The 18,793-nt window shown below is 47.5% G+C and overlaps 1 protein-coding gene and 1 pseudogene across 1 annotated transcript; both read left to right on the top strand.

The window, feature by feature from the left end:
• The first annotated feature begins 490 nt into the window (after positions 1–490).
• On the top strand, positions 491–2,953 carry Tex19.2 (testis expressed gene 19.2). Its single transcript, NM_027622.3, has 3 exons — positions 491–980; positions 1,268–1,341; positions 1,472–2,953. The coding sequence occupies exon 3, from the start codon at positions 1,548–1,550 to the stop codon at positions 2,499–2,501; it is 954 nt and encodes a 317-aa protein (NP_081898.1). The 5' UTR covers positions 491–980; positions 1,268–1,341; positions 1,472–1,547; the 3' UTR covers positions 2,502–2,953.
• A 9,093-nt stretch (positions 2,954–12,046) lies between these two features.
• Gm11793 lies at positions 12,047–13,144 on the top strand (annotated as a pseudogene).
• The last annotated feature ends 5,649 nt before the right edge of the window (positions 13,145–18,793 follow it).

Genomic DNA, 18,793 nt, shown 5'->3' with positions numbered 1-18,793 from the left:
TCATGTGGCTTCAGACTCCACTTGGTCCTGAAGGAAGAGCTTTTGGAAAACTGTGCCAGCTCTCACACACTACAACTAGCTCACAACGTGGCTTTTGTGCTTCTCTGGGTGTATTCAAAGGAGACAAAAGCTTAAGTTTAGAAGACCAATGCAAAACTGGTAATAGCTTTTTAAAATACCAAATTACCAAACCCCAGAAAGCAACCAGATCTTCTACAAGAAGTGAGTGGATAAAGGGATTTATTCTTTTAATGGAGTATTACTGAAGTGAAACTGGCCCTGTGATGACAGAGGAACGTCACTACACCAGTGTCCACCCCTGTGGGGTGTCCAGAGTGGACTGCGGCAGATTTTAACAAATAAACCTCTGTGTGGTCAAGGTTGAGCTCCAGAGGCTGCTGGAAACCTTGTATCTTATGCTTGGTTTTTCCTCTGAGTCCCAGACTCCTCTAAGGATAAACTCTACAAAGAATTTCTTTAAAGAGTCTGAGAACAAAAAGACCCAGAGAGGGGCAACTGTGCTTAGCCTGCAGTTGAGAACTGAGCGAGCAGTTTCCCAAGTGTTAAAGAACTTTTTACTAAAGAGACAGGGAAGAAGGAATCGACTTTTCCAAACAAGATGTGCTGCGGGCCCAGCTCTGAACCCAGGCCTTCGAGTCCCTCGAAGGCACAGGGATGGGGACATCGGGCACCGCTAGAGCACACAGGAAGCACACAGGGTGCTCAGGTGTCCGCAGGGGAGCAGCGCATGCGCGCTGTAGGGGGCGCCAGGCCTCATGTGCACCTTGGGGGCCAGAGTGACTCAGCGCCTTCGCTTCCTGCTGCTTTGGGGCCTCATGGGAGATATGTAAATGAGCTGGAGCATCATGGCCGTTGACCCTTTATAAGGCCTTGTTGGTCCTCGCTCGGTGTTCAGTGCTCAGTGAGGAGAGCCTGGCTTTGGAGTCCCTTAGCTGGCACCTGGGCGCTCAGTCAGGGAGGTAAGGATGGAAAGGGACTGGGCCGAGGGCTGGGCCGGGTGAGCACGGTGGGCAGAGAGGAGATACTCCTGACGTAGGCTTCCCGGCCTCTTTGGTTGGTAGCCGGGTGCAAGTGTGAGGTCGGGGCCTTGAGCCCTGAGGACAACTCTGATGTCACCCCAGCCTGTCCAGAGTGAGCAGGGAGCCCCGGGGGCCAGAGCTCCAACACCCTCTCCTCAAGGGGGGCCCTGCAGCAGCCCGGGGGCTGGGGTGGGGGGAGGCAAACCTCATTTCCTCTGCCTTTCAAGCTCTCCAGACATTGGAGCAAGTGTGAAGCTGAAGAAGTTTCTGGAAGCTCAAGCCTGTCTACTTCTCCAGAGAGGTATTCATTTAATTCTCACCCAGTTCTCGTACCACTGCCCCGTATCCTGCAGCCCCAAAGCCCCTAGACCTCCTACTGTGCCCTGTTTTCTCCCGTTTCTCTCATTCTCACCTTTTCCACCTATTTCTAGCCTCTATGGTCCTACTGAGACCATCGAGCAAGTCTTCCTCTGTGTGTCCGCTTAGCTGCAGACAGACTTCTTGACCATGTGTCCCCCAGTCAGCGTTCGCCATGGGGCCAAGGGCATGTCCTGCCTCTATGGGGCGTGGCTGTACCATCTTGTCCATGGGGAACAGATGAAGATCTGCTTTGCTTGCTTCAAGGCAGCTTTCCTCGTCGTTAAGAACATGCTGGAGATGGGAGACTGGGAAGAAGGAGTGTGGGATGCTGAGCCCATGGAACTCTCAGAGGCATCGTCTGAGCCCGAGGAATGGCCCGGGCTTAGTGGGGGAGAGGGCCAAGGTCATCTGCCACATGGCATCTCTGTCTCTGCAGGCTCTGGGGCTCAGGGACCCCAGCCTGTGCCCACTGAGCTGGGGCCTCAGGAAGCTGTACCCCTGGATCTGGGTCCTGAGGATGCTGAGTGGACCCAGGCCCTTCCCTGGAGATTTGATGGGCTTTCACCCTGCTCCCACTGGCTCATCCCTCCTTTGTCCTGGTGGGAGATTTTCAATGTAAGCCCATCTCCTGGGCAACCTGTATTGTTGGAGTTGAGCCCCACCTGGCCCATGGACCCGTTGGAAGCAGAAGCATGGTTGGTAGGCCTGAAGTTCGTTTTCCTTCTGGGTGGCTTTGACGCCATTTGCTACATGCTGTCAATGACTCCCTGTTGGGCCGTGAGAACCCGTGTCCAGCGCTGGCAGGTGTTGCTGGACCCTGGTGACGTGAGAGTGGCCCAGCTGCAGAATGCACCTGAACAGCAAGACCTGCACCGCTGGAAGCTAAGCGTCCTGGAGTCCTCAGAGCTGGGGATGGAGCTGGTGCCTGCTGACTGCAGCCTACAAAAGGGAGGCTTCAAGGTGCATTCGTATTTGCCCTGGCACAATAGCACCCCAGAGTCCTGGAGCAGGGAGCCAGGGGAGAGGCTCCTTGTGGTAGAAGTTGTATCTCTGAGGGAGTTGCCCTGCTTCCGTTCCCCCTCCCCTGATCCACACAATTGAGGGACTGGTGCTTGTACCACCCCCAGGTCCCCCTCCCCCCGGGACTGAAGAGCCAGAGGTTGCCTCTCAGCCACAGGTCCTGAAGGATGTCCATCATATTAAGGGGAGGTTGTGGATCAGCCTGGGGTTGGGGCCTCAGGGAAGCTGGGTTCATCGTCCCTAGTTGACAGTTCAGTGTTCGGAAGGTTAGACTCAGCTTCATGTGCAGGGCAAAGACTTGTGTATCAAGTCTTATGGGGGATGGGTCACTGGTCCTTCCCCAGTTCTGCCCTAGTTGTAGGTGGCGACACTAGAAGTATGACACCAAGTCACGTTGGTTGACCCCGTGTTCTGCACTTGGCTTTTTCTGAGGGGCTGTGAGTCCTGGATTCAGAGTTGACTGCTTTGTGCTACTTGCTCAGTTCGTGCCCTGTGCATGCTTCTGTGTTAATAAAGTTACTGTTTTCATAGAAGTCTTTTGCAGTCTCCTCATTGGGTCCCCATGGGTCGTTGGCCTCCTCTCCTGGGTGAGTAACTAACCCACTGGCTGAAGATCCCACAGAGCTGGCAAGGGGACATTGGGTTCTCATCTGTTTGCTGGGTCACATGGTAAGTTTTTCTCAAGTGTATCAGCCACATCTTCATAACTGGAATGTACAGGACTAAAATAGAGGTAGTTTTTCCATATATTGATGAATAGTGTCTTATCTCATAGATTGACAGGAGATCACACAGGCTTGTAATCCCAGAAGTAGCATTAGAAGCTTGGTCACCTTCATCTACATACTGAGTTTGAAACCAGTCAGGGCTAGTGATAGCCCTCTCAAAAAGACAAAACAAAAAAAGTGGTTTTTTTTTTTGTTTGTTTGTTTTCGTTTTTCCTAATAATGAGAGTCATCCACTGCCTGACCCGTGCTGGGCCAGGGCTTCTGAAGCATATACCTTGTGCTTTCTTTTTTTTTCTCATTTTTTAAAAACCTTATGTTTGTTGGGGTTTTTTTGTTTTTTTCTTTCTTTTTAAATTTATTTTAAAAATTTATTTATTATATATGTAAGTACACTGTAGCTGTTTTCAGACATACCAGTAGAGGGCATCTTCTCTCATTACAGATGGTTGTGAGCCACTGTACTGGCTAGTTTTGTGTCAGCTTGACACAGCTGGAGTTATCACAGAGAAAGGAGCTTCAGTTGAGGAAATGCCTTCATGAGATCCAACTGTAAGGCATTTTCTCAACTAGTGATCAAGGGGGAAAGGCCCCTTGTGAGTGGAACCATCTCTGGCCTGGTAGTCTTGGGTTCTATAAGAAAGCAGGCTGAGCAAGCCAGGGGAAGCAAGCCAGTAAAGAATATCCCTCCATGGCCTCTGCATCAGCTCCTGCTTCCTGACCTGCTTGCATTCCAGTCCTGACTTCCTTGGTGATGAACAGCATTCGGTATGGAAGTGTAAGCTGAATAAACCCTTTCCTCCCCAACTTGCTTCTTGGTCATGATGTTTGTGCAGGAATAAAAACCCTGACTAAGACAGCCACCATGTGGCAATTTGAACTCAAGACCTCTGGAAGAGTAGTCAGTGCTCTTAACCACTGTGCCATCTCTCCATTGTGAAGCCCAAGCTAGTCTAACATTTAGCCATCTTTCTGCCTCAGCTTCTCAATTGCTTGGGTCATATGCACAGGCCACAATGTTAGTTGTCCTGGAGCTGAGTACATGAATCTAATCTAGGGTTCTACAAAAATGGTCCCTGGGCTGTGGGATGGGGTGCATGGTATGGAGCCCTGCAGAAGCTCTGCTTTCCCCACCTACTGAGCTTTATGACCTGTTGGTGGCTTCTGCCCCTCCAAGGGTCCTGGCAGTTACACAAAGGCTCACCTGTGTTATTTGTTCATCTCTTGTCATTCATGAGTGCTGATTAGCACCCCTCAGTGGTCATGGCTTAATCAACCGTGCACCTTGACACATTTATTTCCATTTGTTTTATTTGTGTGTGTGTGTGTGTGTGTGTGTGTGTGTGTGTGTGTGTGTGTCCCAACTGGAGTTAACAGCCGGTTGTGAGCCACCGGCTCTGGGTGCTGAGAACCAAACTCTTGGTCCTCTGAAACTGCAATGCAATGGTTTGAAAGGGATATCCTACATAGTTTTCAGCATTTGAATACTTGGCCCCCAGTTGCTGGCACCAGTTGTGGGCTGCTTAGGAGACATGGCATCGTTGGGGAAAGCATGTCACCAGAGGCAGGCTTTTAGGAAAAGACTTGTACCACTTTGAGGTCTCTGCCTCCTGCTTGCAAATCAAGGTATGAGCTCTGAGTTTGTGTTCTAACCAACATGCTGCTTGCTGCTGTGCCTTTCTGCCATGAAGGAATCTTACTTTCTGGAACCATATGCCCAAATAAATTCTTCTGGAAATTTCTATGCTCATGGTGTTTTAGCACATTAATTTAAAAAACAAAAAACAAACACAAGCAGCAGCTGCCAACAGCTGCAGTGCCATGTGCTTGTTTTATGGAAGATGGAGCTCAGAGCTCCGAGCATGCTAGGGATGCTTGCAAGCATGAGAGATGGAGTTACAGGAAGTTGTGAGCTGCCTGATGTGGGTGCTGGGCCCTGAGCTTGCATCTTCTACAAAAGCAATACACACTCTAAGCTGCTGAGCCATCTCTCCAGCTCCAGGGTTTCACTCTTGTACTCTTGGCTAGCCTTAAATTCCAAGCAATCCTCTTTCTTCAGCTTCCCAAGTGTGAAGTGGGATTTCAGTTGTGTGATCCCACGTTTGGCAAGAAATGGTATAGAAAGAATATCTTATGTGTGTATGGATGTGGCACCTGTCAATAGTAAATCTGATGGCCTATGGCTTCGGCGGGAAATAGAAGGTGGGCCATCCCGAGGCAGAAAGAATTCTGGGATAGAGCCAGGCAGGAGATATGCTCGGGGAAGATGTGAGGAGATGTCCACAGGGTACCTGAGCACAGGTAACCAGCCACATGGCAGAATGTAGGTTAAAATAAACGGGTTATCCTAAGTTACGATTCTAGTCAGAGAAGAGCCTAGCTATATGACCAAGGTATTTGTAAATATATTTTGAGTCTGAGTCTTATTTTTGGGAGCACGGGGCTGGGAGGAAGAACCAGAATCTAACTACAACAAGGTTGTCTTTGAGCGTCTCTGAGCAGCCCCACAGAATGGAATGGACTATCTGGGGGTGGCACTGGAGTTAGGTATAATGCTTACGTCATAAGCTTTGGTTTCTTGCCCAATTAGCCCATAACTTAATCCCCCAGCCTCTTTCCCTCTTTAGTTTTTATATGAATAAATGCTTAGGCCATAAGCTTTGTCTTGTTTTCTGACTAGTTTGTAACTTATATTTTATGTCTTCCATATTGTTGGTCACCTCTTCTGAGTTTTATGCGACTGTCTCTTTCAGCTTTCCAGGCAAGTATCTTGTGCCTGACTCTTTCCCAGAATGCCTCTCTCTATCCCTGCCAGAATTGCCATCTCCCATTTCTCCCCTCAACTTATTGGCCATAAGCTCTTTTATTGACAGGAGATGCTTCCATGCAGTTCACAGGAGATTCTATCTATAGGGGAGGGTGTCCGCAGGCCCACCTTACCTAGCCCCTGATCTGTACAGTGTCTGACAGCCATCCAGAGCTGTGTATCATATATGCACTCCCCAGCACACACTGGTAGTTGCTGTTCTCTACAGCAGTAGTGGTTCTCAACTTTCCTAATGCTGTGACACTTTAATACATGTTGGGTGATGCCCCCAACCATAAAATTATTTTTGTTGCTACTTATAACTGTTATGAATCATGATGTAAATATCTGATATACAGGATATCTGATATATGATCCATGTTGAAAGGGTTGCTCGACCCCTCTCACCCCCAAAGGGGTCTCGACCGACATGTAGAGAGCCACTGTTGTAGAGATTCCTGGAAGTCTGATGCCTTTGGGGTGTAGAGTCCTGAAACATTCTCCCACATCCCAGGGCTCTTGACCTTTGAGTCACTGGGAGAATACAGGCTTTTTCCCTCACCCTTTGCCTTCTCCACACAGCAGACCACGAAGCCAGAGATGAGGTAAGCCCTGTCTTGGTAACCAACAGCCATATCCAGGGCCCTGTGTGTCATCTGGCCACAAGCCTATAGTAATAGGTACTGCTGGCCCTGGACTCTGGCAGAGACAATGAGTGAAGCCACCACCTTATCCCACCCAGGTCCCTACAGCAGAGGTACTTCTAGGTACCCAGCTAGATGCTGGGGCTGTTTTTGGCTTCTTCATCACTCTCCAAAATGGCAGTCATTGTCTTAAAAAGATAAAAAAATCTAAACAACACTCAAGAATTAACTATGATGGGCAAATAAGACTCAGGCCAGTCGCCTTGCCCTCAAGCTACTGGCAGTCTGCCCTTTTGGGAGGGTGCCCTCGTCCATCATTCCAGTGACAGACAGTACTGCACCCGGTGAATAACATATGTTTGGGTTGAAAATAGCTTTATTAGTTATTTCTATTTAACTTCCTTATTTTGAGCTTTAAGAAAAAATATTATGAACTGGGTGGCTGGGACCGTGGGCTGCATGGGTACCTACCTGTCTATAGGCTGTGGGTAGATGGGGGTGGGAGGGGGTGGGTCCCTCCCCCTTGGGAAGACAGAGGATGAACTGCATCCTGGCAGTTTTAAGAGCTCAAGACTCTAGGTGTGGCCCGACTGTCCCAGTCCCTTTGGGACCCACTTGGGGAACCCATGAGAGATCTCTAGGGGCACACAAAAGGTCCCCAAAGCTATCAAAGTATCCTTCAATCACTGCCTCTGGTGAGTGACCAGATTTCCAGGGATCTTGTCCAGCTGTCTTTCCCTTTCCAGGGAAGACAGAACCATGTACACCCTGGCTCAGGCACAGAGCCAAAACCCCATTCTTGAATCCTGCTGTGCTGAGTGTCTGGATTAAACATGCACTGTTGGAGAACAGAGCCCCCCAAAGTCAGGACTGAAACCAACCCACACATCTGGTAGAGAAAAGATTATGGAAGCTTATTGTTCCTGGGAGCACTTGGCTACCCCCATGGGCTTGGAGTAGGTACTGGAATCCTGGAATCTTTGACAGTGTCCAGAAGCCACCCCCCCCACCCCCCCACCCCCCCCCACCCCCGCCCAGCCCCTTCCATAGGGCCTCTTTCAGGGTAGACCTCCTTGAAACTTTATGCTTGCCACTGGCACAGCCTGGTGTCACTTCAGGTTGGTCGAGCTTTGGTGTATCTGCTTGTATTCCCTAAGTCTTCCAGGCCCTGTCCCTAGTCTGTCCCTTAAAAATTCCCGTGACCTCCAGTCCTCTGCCCTTGATTCTGGATCTGAGATGGATTGACTTGTGTCCTTGGTACTTTTATGGCTGATTCTGATGGGTGGGCTGGACCTAGGAGAAGGGACCTTATCCAAGTCAGCCTACCATGAGTCATCCTGCCCCCCCTAACCCGCTCCACCTTCAGCAAGGGAGTTGGGACTAGAGACTGAAATATCAAAATTAACATATGAAAGAAGCCAGTTTTCAGGGAAAGACTGGAAATTTCCCCAAGGGCTTCATGCAACAAACTTCAGGCCAGTTTATATCAATAAACAAACAACATGCACAAGAAAAGCCTGGGGCATACAAATGTGAAAATGGCAGGTGCCAAGTACGTGTTATATAAAGACTGTTCTTTTTTTTAAAAGATTTATTTTTTATTATCATATATAAATAAGTACACTGTAGCTGACTTCAGACATGCCAGAAGAGGGCATCAGATCTCATTACCGGTGGTTGTGAGCCACCATGTGGTTGCTGAGATTTGAACTCAGGACTTTTGGAAGCAGTCAGTGCTCTTACCCACTGAGCCATCTCCCCAGCCCAAGGACTGTGTTCTATGTTGCCCAGGGTTTATGGGCTCCTTCCTCAGTGCTGTAGCTCACTCCTTGTCTCAGGAATGCTTGATCTTTCCTTCCTTCCGTAAGTACCTATGTCTTGTCTGTCTTAGGGTTTCTATTGCTGTGAAGAGATACCACGGCCACAGCAACTCTTTGGGTTGTTTGTTGTTGTTGTTTGTTTGTTTTTGGTTTCTTTCTTCCTTCCTTCCTTCCTTTCTTTCTTTCTTTCTTTCTTTCTTTCTTTCTTTCTTTCTTTCTTTCTTTCTTTTTTTTTTTTTTTCCGAGACAGGGTTTCTCTGTGTAGCCCTGGCTGTCCTGGAACTCACTCTGTAGACTAGGCTGGCCTCGAACTCAGAAATCTGCCTGCTTCTGCCTCCCGAGTGCTGGGATTAAAGGTGTATTCTGCTAACACCATTTTTAGCTGTTTCTATTTCTAACCGTGTCCTTTGTCCTGGGACTCTAGAGCCTGGGATGGAGCTCCCTCTGAACTGAGACCAGCAGTCTGGCACTGAGCCCTTTCCTTATCGTTGCCTCTTTTCAACACCAATCAAATGCCTAACACTTCCCCTGCCACTTGGAAGCTCCTTGCAGCCTCCCCACCCTCTGTGCCTCACTTCAGAGGCTCATTTGTTCTCCAGCCTGATGCTCCTTCTGGCTGTTTGCCAGCACTGCTGCCCTCTTAATCTCTTGTTTTCCTCTCAAACAAATTAAATGGTCTGCCAGCTTCCTTTTGAGTCTGTTTTTTTTGGTTTTTTTTTTTTGTTTTTGTTTTTGTTTTTTTGTTTTTTTTTATTTGTTTTATGTTTATTTTAAGATTTGTTTTTACTGACCTGGTGATGGTGGCACTTGCCTTTTATCCTGGCAATTGCAAGACAGAGTTTGAGGCCAGCCTGGTCTACAGAACGAGTTCCAGGGCAGCCAGGGCTGACAGGCCAGCAAGTTCTCTCAACTGTTGAGCCTCTCCAGCTTCCCTGGGTCTGTCTTTAAATGTTATTTTTTTTTCCTTTTCTTCCTTTCTTCCTTTCTTTCTTTCTTTCTTTCTTTCTTTCTTTCTTTCTTAAATTAACAACACTGAGAACTCACAAAAAATTAAGCCAGTTTCCCTAGTAACGCATGCTCAGACTTGGAGGCCAACTGTGAGCGTGTGTATAGGGAGTAGGCACGTTTAAGTGTACGTGGGCATGTGGTAGTTGGGTGCATGTTTGAGTAGATGAACACCTGTACTCCTGCTAACAGGCGCAACCTCGCAGGCAATAAGGAGCAGGTACCTGGTGTGCTTGGTGCTCCAGGCATGTCCATGTTGAACACTAATAACAGATCCAAAGGAGGGAGCCCAGGGTGAGGGGACCAAGTGAAGAACTGCCAGGGCTGCTGTTGTCAAGAAACGACACAAGAGTGTTCCTATTTTGTGTTCGTCTGTGACTTCTAAGGGTTTTTAAGTTAACTTGAATTTCTGTGTAATATGAAAGAACCCTAAGCTCCCCACGTGGTATACAGACCCTCATCTGCAATCCGGCTGGGCTGAGCTATGAGAGGCATCCAAGATTTCCAAGGCCTGCTCATCCCTTCTTGCCTGTCCCACAGTGTGGCCGAGGCAGGGGCTTTGTGAGGATGACACAGGACAGCTCAGGAAATCAGGGTAGAGTTGAGCCATCTGGCCAGGATGCACGTAGAGCTCCAACCTCTGCGCCATCAGCAGACTCCACTCACCTTTCCTTCTTGAACGGCTTGGCCTTTCCTTCTGCTTTTCCTCTGTAACAAAGGAGATTCTCCCCTAACTGCCAGCAGTGACCCCCCAGACACAGTGAACCGCCCCCCCCCCCCACACACACAAATACCCTGCTGGGGTGGCAAGTGGCTGGTTAGTGAGGCCATCAAGTTTTGCTTGAACTAAATTGGATCTGACTTCTGTAACAAATAGTTCCAGGATAGTCAATGTTAACTGACCCTATCCCAAGCCCCGGGCCAGGGTTAACACAAGGTGCTGAGTCAGGCCCAGTGTCCAGATATCCAAAGGCTTGCAGACTGGTCTGGTCCTGAAAACTGGATGTGCCCTGTGGTGGGGTCCTCAAGATTGACTCGGGATGCTGGCAGTGTTGTAGGCAACACAAGAACATAGACAAGATGCCTGTGTTATGCTGAAATAATTGACCCCAGAGTCTTTCTGGCACCACTTAAAACACCAACTGGGCAACACCCAAGCTTTTAAAAGACAAGACATAATGTGGGAAAGTGTCCCTGGGGCCTGGCAGGTCTCCCGTAGAGGCTGTATAGCAAGCAGGAGATTCCCCCCATATAACCTCAGCATAGCCATAGACTCTGTTCCCAGTGGCTGCCCAGGTTCCAGAATGTACTTGTCTGGACATCTGGGCTAAAAGGAGAGTACTTCTCTCAGTTGTGCATGTAATGAACGTGTCCCCTCTCTCAGGAGCTCAGAGGACGTACGGCACCTCCCCGTCTGAGCTGCTAGCAGAAGCCTATGCTCTCCAAGTGTCAGGAAATGGGGTGAGGGCCAGGAATTTGCAGGGAGAAGAGGCAACACACACACACTTGCTGATTAAGTCCAAGAGCTCGAAGGGAGGAAACGGAAGAGGCTCCCTGTTGATAATTCTCGAAAATGGGCTGTGGGTGACCCTGGTTGCCTGTTTATGCTCTCTGTCTGCACTGATGCTTGGCCTTTCTCATAATAAACAAAATCTTAAGAGCCGACCGTGTAATCTCAACTCAGAAAGTGGAGGCAGTAGAAGCTTGAGTGCAAGGCCAGCCTGGGTTTCATAGCAAGTTTGAGATAATCCAAGGCTACACAGTAAGCCTGTCTGAATCAGTCAATCAAGTAAGAGCTTTCCTTTGGGATACCTTCTCCTTCGGAGCTTCTGCCAGCTGCCTCGCTGCTTCACAGCAGGACGGGGATCAGCCCCACGCCCCTGTGCAGGTGAGCCTCTCAGAGAAGATGTGGCAGTGGAAAAGGGTGAGCAAGAGAGAGGAGACACTGCTCAGTGCCTGATAAGGACACAGATGGAGGTGAAGTCATGGTGGGAGCTGTGTCATTCCCAACCCCGAAATCATTCCAATGTTTGAAAATTGGATCAGAGTAGGCATTTTATGTGCTCCCATGCGCCTGCGGTTCAACGTTCATGCTTCTTTCTGAGTCTCTGGTAGGAAAGGGGAGGTCCATGGGGGATCAATATGGAGGAATGGGCCCAAATTGGTTCACAGCGTTGTCTTGCACAGATGCTGGCTTCTTGACAGTTCAGGCTCTGTACTGGCTGGTTTTGTGCATCAGCTTGACACAAGCTGCAGTTATCACAGAGAAAGGAGCCTCCCCTGAGGAAATGGCTCCATGAGATCCAGCTGTAAGGCATTTTCTCAATTAGTGACCAAAGGTAGGAGGGCCCTGCCCATTGTGGGTGGTGGCATCCATGGGCTGGTAGTCCTGGGTTCTATAAGAAAGCAAGCTGAGCAAGCCAGGGTAAGCAAGCCAGTAAGAAACATCCCTCCATGGCCTCTGCATCAGCTCCTGCTTCCTGACCTGCTTGAGCTCTAGTCCTGACTTCCTTTGGTGATGAACAGCATTGTGGAAGTGTAAGCTGAATAAACCCTTTCCTCCCCAACTTGCTTCTTGGTCATGATGTTTGTGCAGGAATAGAAACCCTGACTAACACAGAGAACTGAGATGAATTGGGTGTTGAAGCACAGTGGTCCAAACAGCGCCGACAGTGCCAATGATGGCTTTGAGAGGCTTTGGGGACTCCCATTTGGATGCACAAAGGAAGAAATCGTTTAGTTCTTCTCAGGGTTGGAAATTGTGCCAATCAGGATCACACTGCCTGTGGACCCGGAAGGCAAGATTACAGGGGAGGCCTTCGTTCAGTTTGCCTTACAAGAGTTAGCTGAGAAAGCTTTAGGGAAGCACAAAGAGAGAATAGGGCACAGGTATATTGAAGTGTTTAAGAGCAGTCAGGAGGAAGTTAGATCATACTCAGATCCACCTCTGAAGTTTATGTCTATGCAAAGGCCTGGGCCTTATGACAGGTCTGGCACAGCCCAGAGGTACATTGGCATTGTGAAACAGGCAGGTCTGGATAGGATGAGGTCTGGTGCCTATAGTTCAGGCTATGGGGGCTATGAAGAATACAGTGGCCTCAGTGATGGCTATGGCTTCACCACTGACCTGTTTGGGAGAGCCCTCAGCTATTGTCTCTCAGGAATGTATGACCACAGATATGGAGACAGCGAGTTCACAGTGCAGAGCACCACTGGCCACTGCGTTCACATGAGAGGGCTGCCCTACAAAGCAACGGAGAACGACATTTACAACTTCTTCTCTCCACTCAACCCTGTAAGAGTTCATATTGAGATTGGTCCTGATGGAAGAGTGACGGGAGAAGCTGATGTTGAGTTTGCTACTCATGAAGAAGCAGTGGCAGCTATGTCCAAGGACAGGGCCAACATGCAGCACAGATACATAGAACTCTTCCTGAATTCAACAACAGGGGCCAGCAGTGGGGCTTAGAGCAGCCAGGTGATGCAGGGCATGGGTGTGTCAGCTGCCCAGGCAACTTACAGTGGCCTGGAGAGCCAGTCAGTGAGTGGCTGTTACGGGGCCGGCTACAGCGGTCAGAACAGCATGGGCGGATATGATTAGAATTGTAGGAACATTTGAGTTATTTCAATCAGAAAATTTCACAGGCAGCCAATAAGCAGTCAAGAGCAGTTTATAACTCTAGAGGAAGCTGGGGGACCCACTTTGCACCATGAGTTTGTGAAATCAGGATTAAAAAATTACCTCTTCAGTGTTTCTCATGCAAACTTTTCTTCTAGCATGTAATATTGAGTAATCTAAAACTATTTTCTTCCGATTTTCTCAATTAACATTTTTGGTAGTATACTTAAGAGTGATGTTATCTGAGTTAAGTAGTTTAAGTATGTTGAGTGGATCTTGAAGCACACCACAGTGAACACACTGGGGATATGTACTTTTCTGGAGAACCCAAAGGTGCTAGATCCCTGATGCAAAAGAGAAGCATTTCTCATGTTCATTCTAGTTTATATTTTCATTTAAAATCTTTAGGTTAAGTTTAAGCTTTTTAAAAGTTAGTTTTGAGAATTGAGACACAATACTAATACTGTAGGAATTGGTGAGGCCTTGACTTAAAGCTTTCTTTGTACTGTGATTTCCTTTTGGGTGTATTTTGCTAAGTGAAACTTGTTAACTAAATTTTTTTTCTTAAAATAAAGACTTTTTCACACAAAACCAAACCAAACCAAAACAAAACCCTGACTAAGACAGGCTCCAAGCTGAGTTTCACTGTAGTGCCAACTCCACTCGTTACTGTCTATTCTTTAGGTGTGTGTGGGCGCATGGTGGTTGGGGTTGGGGGGGGGGGGCGTAGGTTCAGTGGCTGACAAAGAATAAACGCATTCCGGAATTCACACCAGTGGTGGAGGCAGTTGAGTTTGGTGAGAAGGAAATGGAGAAATATCTTGAGGCTGTGTTGTGTTGGTCTCTGCACATGCACCTGGAGCTGGGTCTCTGTTTTAGCACAAGGATCCAGCATTGGAGAAGAATACACAAGAGCCAGAGATCCTTAGAGGCCTTCAAACATGCTACGGACTGGCAAACACCAGCTCTGCCTGCTGACTTCAGGATTAAGGGAAACAGACTATGGAAGTCCTTGCATAGCACAGCTGGTGGTGGAAACTTCTGGATGCTAAAAAAGTAGCTGCCATGGAGACAGGGCATCACCAGCCATAGGAAACACAGCCCAGTACTGCCAGATACAACCTGAAGGTGACCTTCTACCAAGCCTCAGGAGCTGCTTCTTAGGAGTGACAGGTTCCTCCCCGCACGCACACGTGTACACACACATACACACACACACACACACACCGAGTTGTGAGGTTTTTTGTTTGTTTGATTTTTTTTTTTTTTCGAGACAGGGTTTCTCTGTAGCCCTGGCTGTCCTGGAACTCACTTTTTAGACCAGGCTGGCCTTGAACTCAGAAATCCGCCTGCCTCTGCCTCCCAAGTGCTGGGATTAAATTAAACACCACCACACCCGGGTGTTTGATTTTTAAACAAGGTCTCACTATGTATCCCTGGCTGATCTGGACCTGTGTATGTAGACCAGGTTGGCCTCTAACTCACAGAGAGTCACCTGCCCCTGCCTCCCAAGTGCTGGTAGATGCCACTACACATGACTTCTTTCACAGCTTATTTATGAAGGGAAAAAGAAAAGTCTGCTTCTGAGAGCAGGGTAGGCTGTTCCAATATGTGGGTAGCACCTCACTGTGTTTGGATTTTTAAGAAAAATGTTTTCAAAAGTGTTATTTGTTCATGAAAAAGAATGAGAGCATTCAAAACTGCTAAGAACCTCCACATGAGGCCAAGAGGAGAATGCCAATATTCACAAACCTTCATTTGCAATGACTCCTTAACCACAATGGTTTAAAGACGACATAAAGCTTATGTTTACTAGCATATTACAGGTGGATTTCAACTCACTATGAATCTAACACAATTTAGAATGAAAGTAAAAACACAAACCGACCTAATAAAAATATATACTTTCTTACCTTTAAACCCAGCATTGGGAGCCAGAGGCAGGCAGGCCAGCCTGGTCTACAGAGTGAATTCCAGGAGAACGTGTGTGTGTGTGTGTGTGTGTGTGTGTGCATATATGTATATTTGTGGTTGTTTCAGGTATAGGGTTCACTGCTTCTTATCTCCAGGATTTAAGCAATCCCTTTTCTCTAAAGTAAAAATTAAGAATATGTAAACCTGCCGGGCCACGGTGGTTCACGCCTTTAATCCCAGCACTTGGGAGGCAGAGGCAGGAGGATTTCTGAGTCCGAGGCCAGCCTGGTCTAAAAAGTGAGTTCCAGGACAGCCAGGTCTATACAGAGAAACCCTGTCTTGAAAAAAACAAACAAACAAACAAACAAACAAAAGAATATGTAAACCTGAGAGATCTACTTTCAAAAAAATTCTTAAATTGCTTTATAAAATTTTATGTATATGAATAACTCACCTACATGTATACATGTCCAGCCAATGAGTACCTGGTGCACACAGATGCCAGAAGAGGACATCAGGTCCCCAGGAACTATGAATTATAGATGGTTTTGAGTCACATGTGCTGCTGAGAACAAGATCAAGGTCCTCTGCAAGAACAAGCAGTCTTAGCAGGCAAGCCATCTCTCCCATCCTCAGCCAGTCCCCAGGCATGATTATCTTGATTGAAATAACTGAGGTGAGAAGATCAGCCCCACTCCCTGCTAAGGACCCTACATTGTATAAGTAATGTATACAATGAAAGAACTGAGCAACGGCTGTGGTGACTTCAAGCTCCCATTGCCTTGATTTTCTCATTATCCTGAACTGTATCCTTGAACCTTGAGCCAGAACTTTTGGCAATTTCATATATATGATATATTAATATAAATTATTTATGTTTATTAGTTATTTTGTTATTATATCCTCTTTTATTTCTCCTCAATTATTGCTGAACAACAATTTTCCTTCCAAGCAAGCCCCCACCTATTTCCCTGTCTCTTGCTTGTTAATCATGGCTGCCTATATGAACATGGGAAGGGATTTTTACTGGAGCATGGAAACCTTACGAATGACTATGCCACTGAAGAAAATTGCCTTCCCTATTACTCACTAGTTGTCAATGGCTCAGTCCTTCCCCATTTATAATGGGGTGTTGGTCCCATTTTATGTAGGACTTTTATAGATAGTCACAGCTGCTGAGTTCATGGGTACAGCAGTCATCATGCCGAAAACAGGATGGCATGACTGCACTCCTCCCCCTCCTCTGGCTCTTACATTCTTTCTTCCCCCTCATCTACAATGGTTCTCTGAGCCTCTGAGGAGGCCAGACTGATGCCCTGTTTAGGACAGAGCACACAGAGGTCACTCATCCCCAGCACTCTGGCCTGTTGTGGATCTCTGCAGTAACTTGCCGATGCAATGAGAAACTGCTCTGACCACGCCTGAAAGCAACACAAACCTATGGGCGTAAACATCAGTATTTTAAAGGCAATTAGATACCATGTCTATGTAACAAGACAACAGTAGTAGTTTCCTCCATAGAATTTATGGCCTCCCTTACCATGGAATTTTGACCAGGTTTATAGTACTAGTTGTGAATTCCCTCCTGTGGAATGTATCTCAGATCCAACCAGGAAGTAAATGGTGACCGCCACAACAGCCATGCCATTATTGTATCACTGGGTATAGCTTAACTAGCAAGGTGGTGCTGTAGCTCAAAAGGTATATTACATAAAACTGCTGCTGATTTCTCTCCCCTAGCAGCCTGCATAGCACACCCAGCTCTGTGAAAGCCAGTGCGGAAGAAGCTTCTAGATGGGTAACAGATGGATTTTTTTTAAATGTCCTACAAACAAAATATGTTGTGTCTTTAACATCTTGTTCTGTTGCTGGGTAGTGGTGGTGGCGCATGCCTTTAAATCCAGCACTTGGGAGGCAGAGGCAGGCTTATCTCTGAGTCTGAGGCCAGCCTGGTCTACAGAGTGAGTTCCAGGACAGCCAGAACTACACACAGAGAAACCTTGTCTCAGAATACAAAACAAAAAAACCAATCAACCAAACAAAACCATCCTGTTCAACCAAGAGCAATGGCAGTAGACTATTGTTTGGGGAAAACTCTGGGAAATCTCTGATCAACAGCTCAGGTGAAGGTATCCAACACCTAAAATCATCTTGGAGGAGTGTTGGGATTGCTGGGAATTGAACCTAGGATCTCATGTATGCTAGGTAAGCAGTGAGCTACATCCCCAGCAGTACACCAGAATTCTAGACCTACACTGAAGAAAAGAATTTCAGGACTAGCCAATATACAGCCAAGTTAGCAAGCTTACAGGTTAGGAGGAAAGACAGACCCGCTGAGCGTAGTAACATGCCAAGAATCCCATCACTAGGAAGCTGAGGTCAGATGACTGCTCTGTGTTCAAGCCCAGCCTGGACTACAGAGAGAGTTTCAGGCTCTTCTGAGCTACAGTGTGAGAAAACCACAAAATGTTCCCTTGACCAGTCCCAAAGCTAGAACTATCCTGGTTTCGTTTATGCTTTGATCCCTGGACAATTAACCATTGCCCTGATAAGCTTCTGACCCAGTGTGAATGTGTGTGCTGGGCAATAATGCCTGTTCTGTCCAGGGTACGGCCAAAGGGCACCAGACCTGGTCCTTCCCTCTGCACTCCTCAATGGCCTCCCTAAGGCTCTATCCAGTCCTGCTTGCCTACTGTTAGCAGGAAGTTCTGGGCAGTGATTCTTAGTGGCAGCCCTCACCCAGGGCCAGTTCCAGGGCCTGCACTAACATAGATCAGTGCAGAATTTCCTCTGATTTATCATTTTTAGAGAAGACGGATGTATTCAGTTATATCCCAGGGGCTGCCAAAACCAGTTTATTGCTTTAGATATCACACCAATCTCCAGACCTTTCTTCCTGATAAGGGGAAGCCTGCCGCATGGCCACAGTGTCCCTGGAACACTTGCACACATACACATTCTCTTTCTGATAATCCACATGACTTCATGAGCACACACAATGACTTGCTTATGCAAAATCCATACCCTTTGATTGTACAATGCACACTGGCATACATACACACCAAGATGTACAAAGGCCCAGGAGCTTATGAGAAACAATCACCTCCCTCATAGCTTCAGCCAAAAGGCTGGAATCCTAGCACACACAGCCCTAATGGACAGTAACCCCGACCTACCAGGCAGAGCTGGCTCCTCCATTGGTGACTAGAACATAGCACAAGCCCTGGAGTGCCCTGTTACTGCCCACCCCCAACCCCCGTGCCCCAACCCCAGAACCGCTGGCCCTTTACTTCCTGCCTGCTCTCCTCTCTGGCTGATAATTTACTTCTTGACCTCAAATGTGAGATGAAAGCTGCAACCCACGCAAGTTCCAAAGTGTCTTTTGATCTTTGCCTCTGTGCTATCTCATGAGAAAGAATTATAGAACCACTTTTATTGTTGTTTGTTGGCTCATGTGCACACGGAACACACGAATACAAAGACGGCTAAAGGCAAGCTTGAGTACCACTCCTCAGGAGCCACCAGCCTTTTTATTGTTGTTGTTTAAAGTGTGTGTGTGTGTGTGTGTGTGTGTGTGTGTGTGTGAAGTTAATGTTTGGTGTTTGCCTCAAACACTGGCCACATTATTTACTGAGGCAATTTTTTGTTGTTGTTTTGTTTGTTTTGTTTTGTGTTTTAACATATCTAGAACTCACCAATTTAACTCTTAGCTAGCCAGTTTGCCTCAGGGATCCCATTTAACATTGTGATTACAGACGGGCTTCCCAGATATTTGAGAAGTATCCAAACCCTAGACCTCACAGGGGAGTGACCTGAGGAGGGGCAGAGGAGAGACAGGGG

The sequence above is a fragment of the Mus musculus genome, chromosome 11 (genome assembly GCF_000001635.26).
Source record: "Mus musculus strain C57BL/6J chromosome 11, GRCm38.p6 C57BL/6J".
NCBI classification, from domain to species: domain Eukaryota; kingdom Metazoa; phylum Chordata; class Mammalia; order Rodentia; family Muridae; genus Mus; species Mus musculus.
The sequence above is the reverse complement of the archived record's forward strand: the minus strand, read 5'-3'. Positions and strand labels throughout refer to the sequence as shown.

Bases quoted from the DNA above. Each gene is read 5' to 3' on its own strand.
- Tex19.2 (NM_027622.3), top strand. From the start codon at position 1,548: ATGTGTCCCCCAGTCAGCGTTCGCCATGGGGCCAAGGGCATGTCCTGC.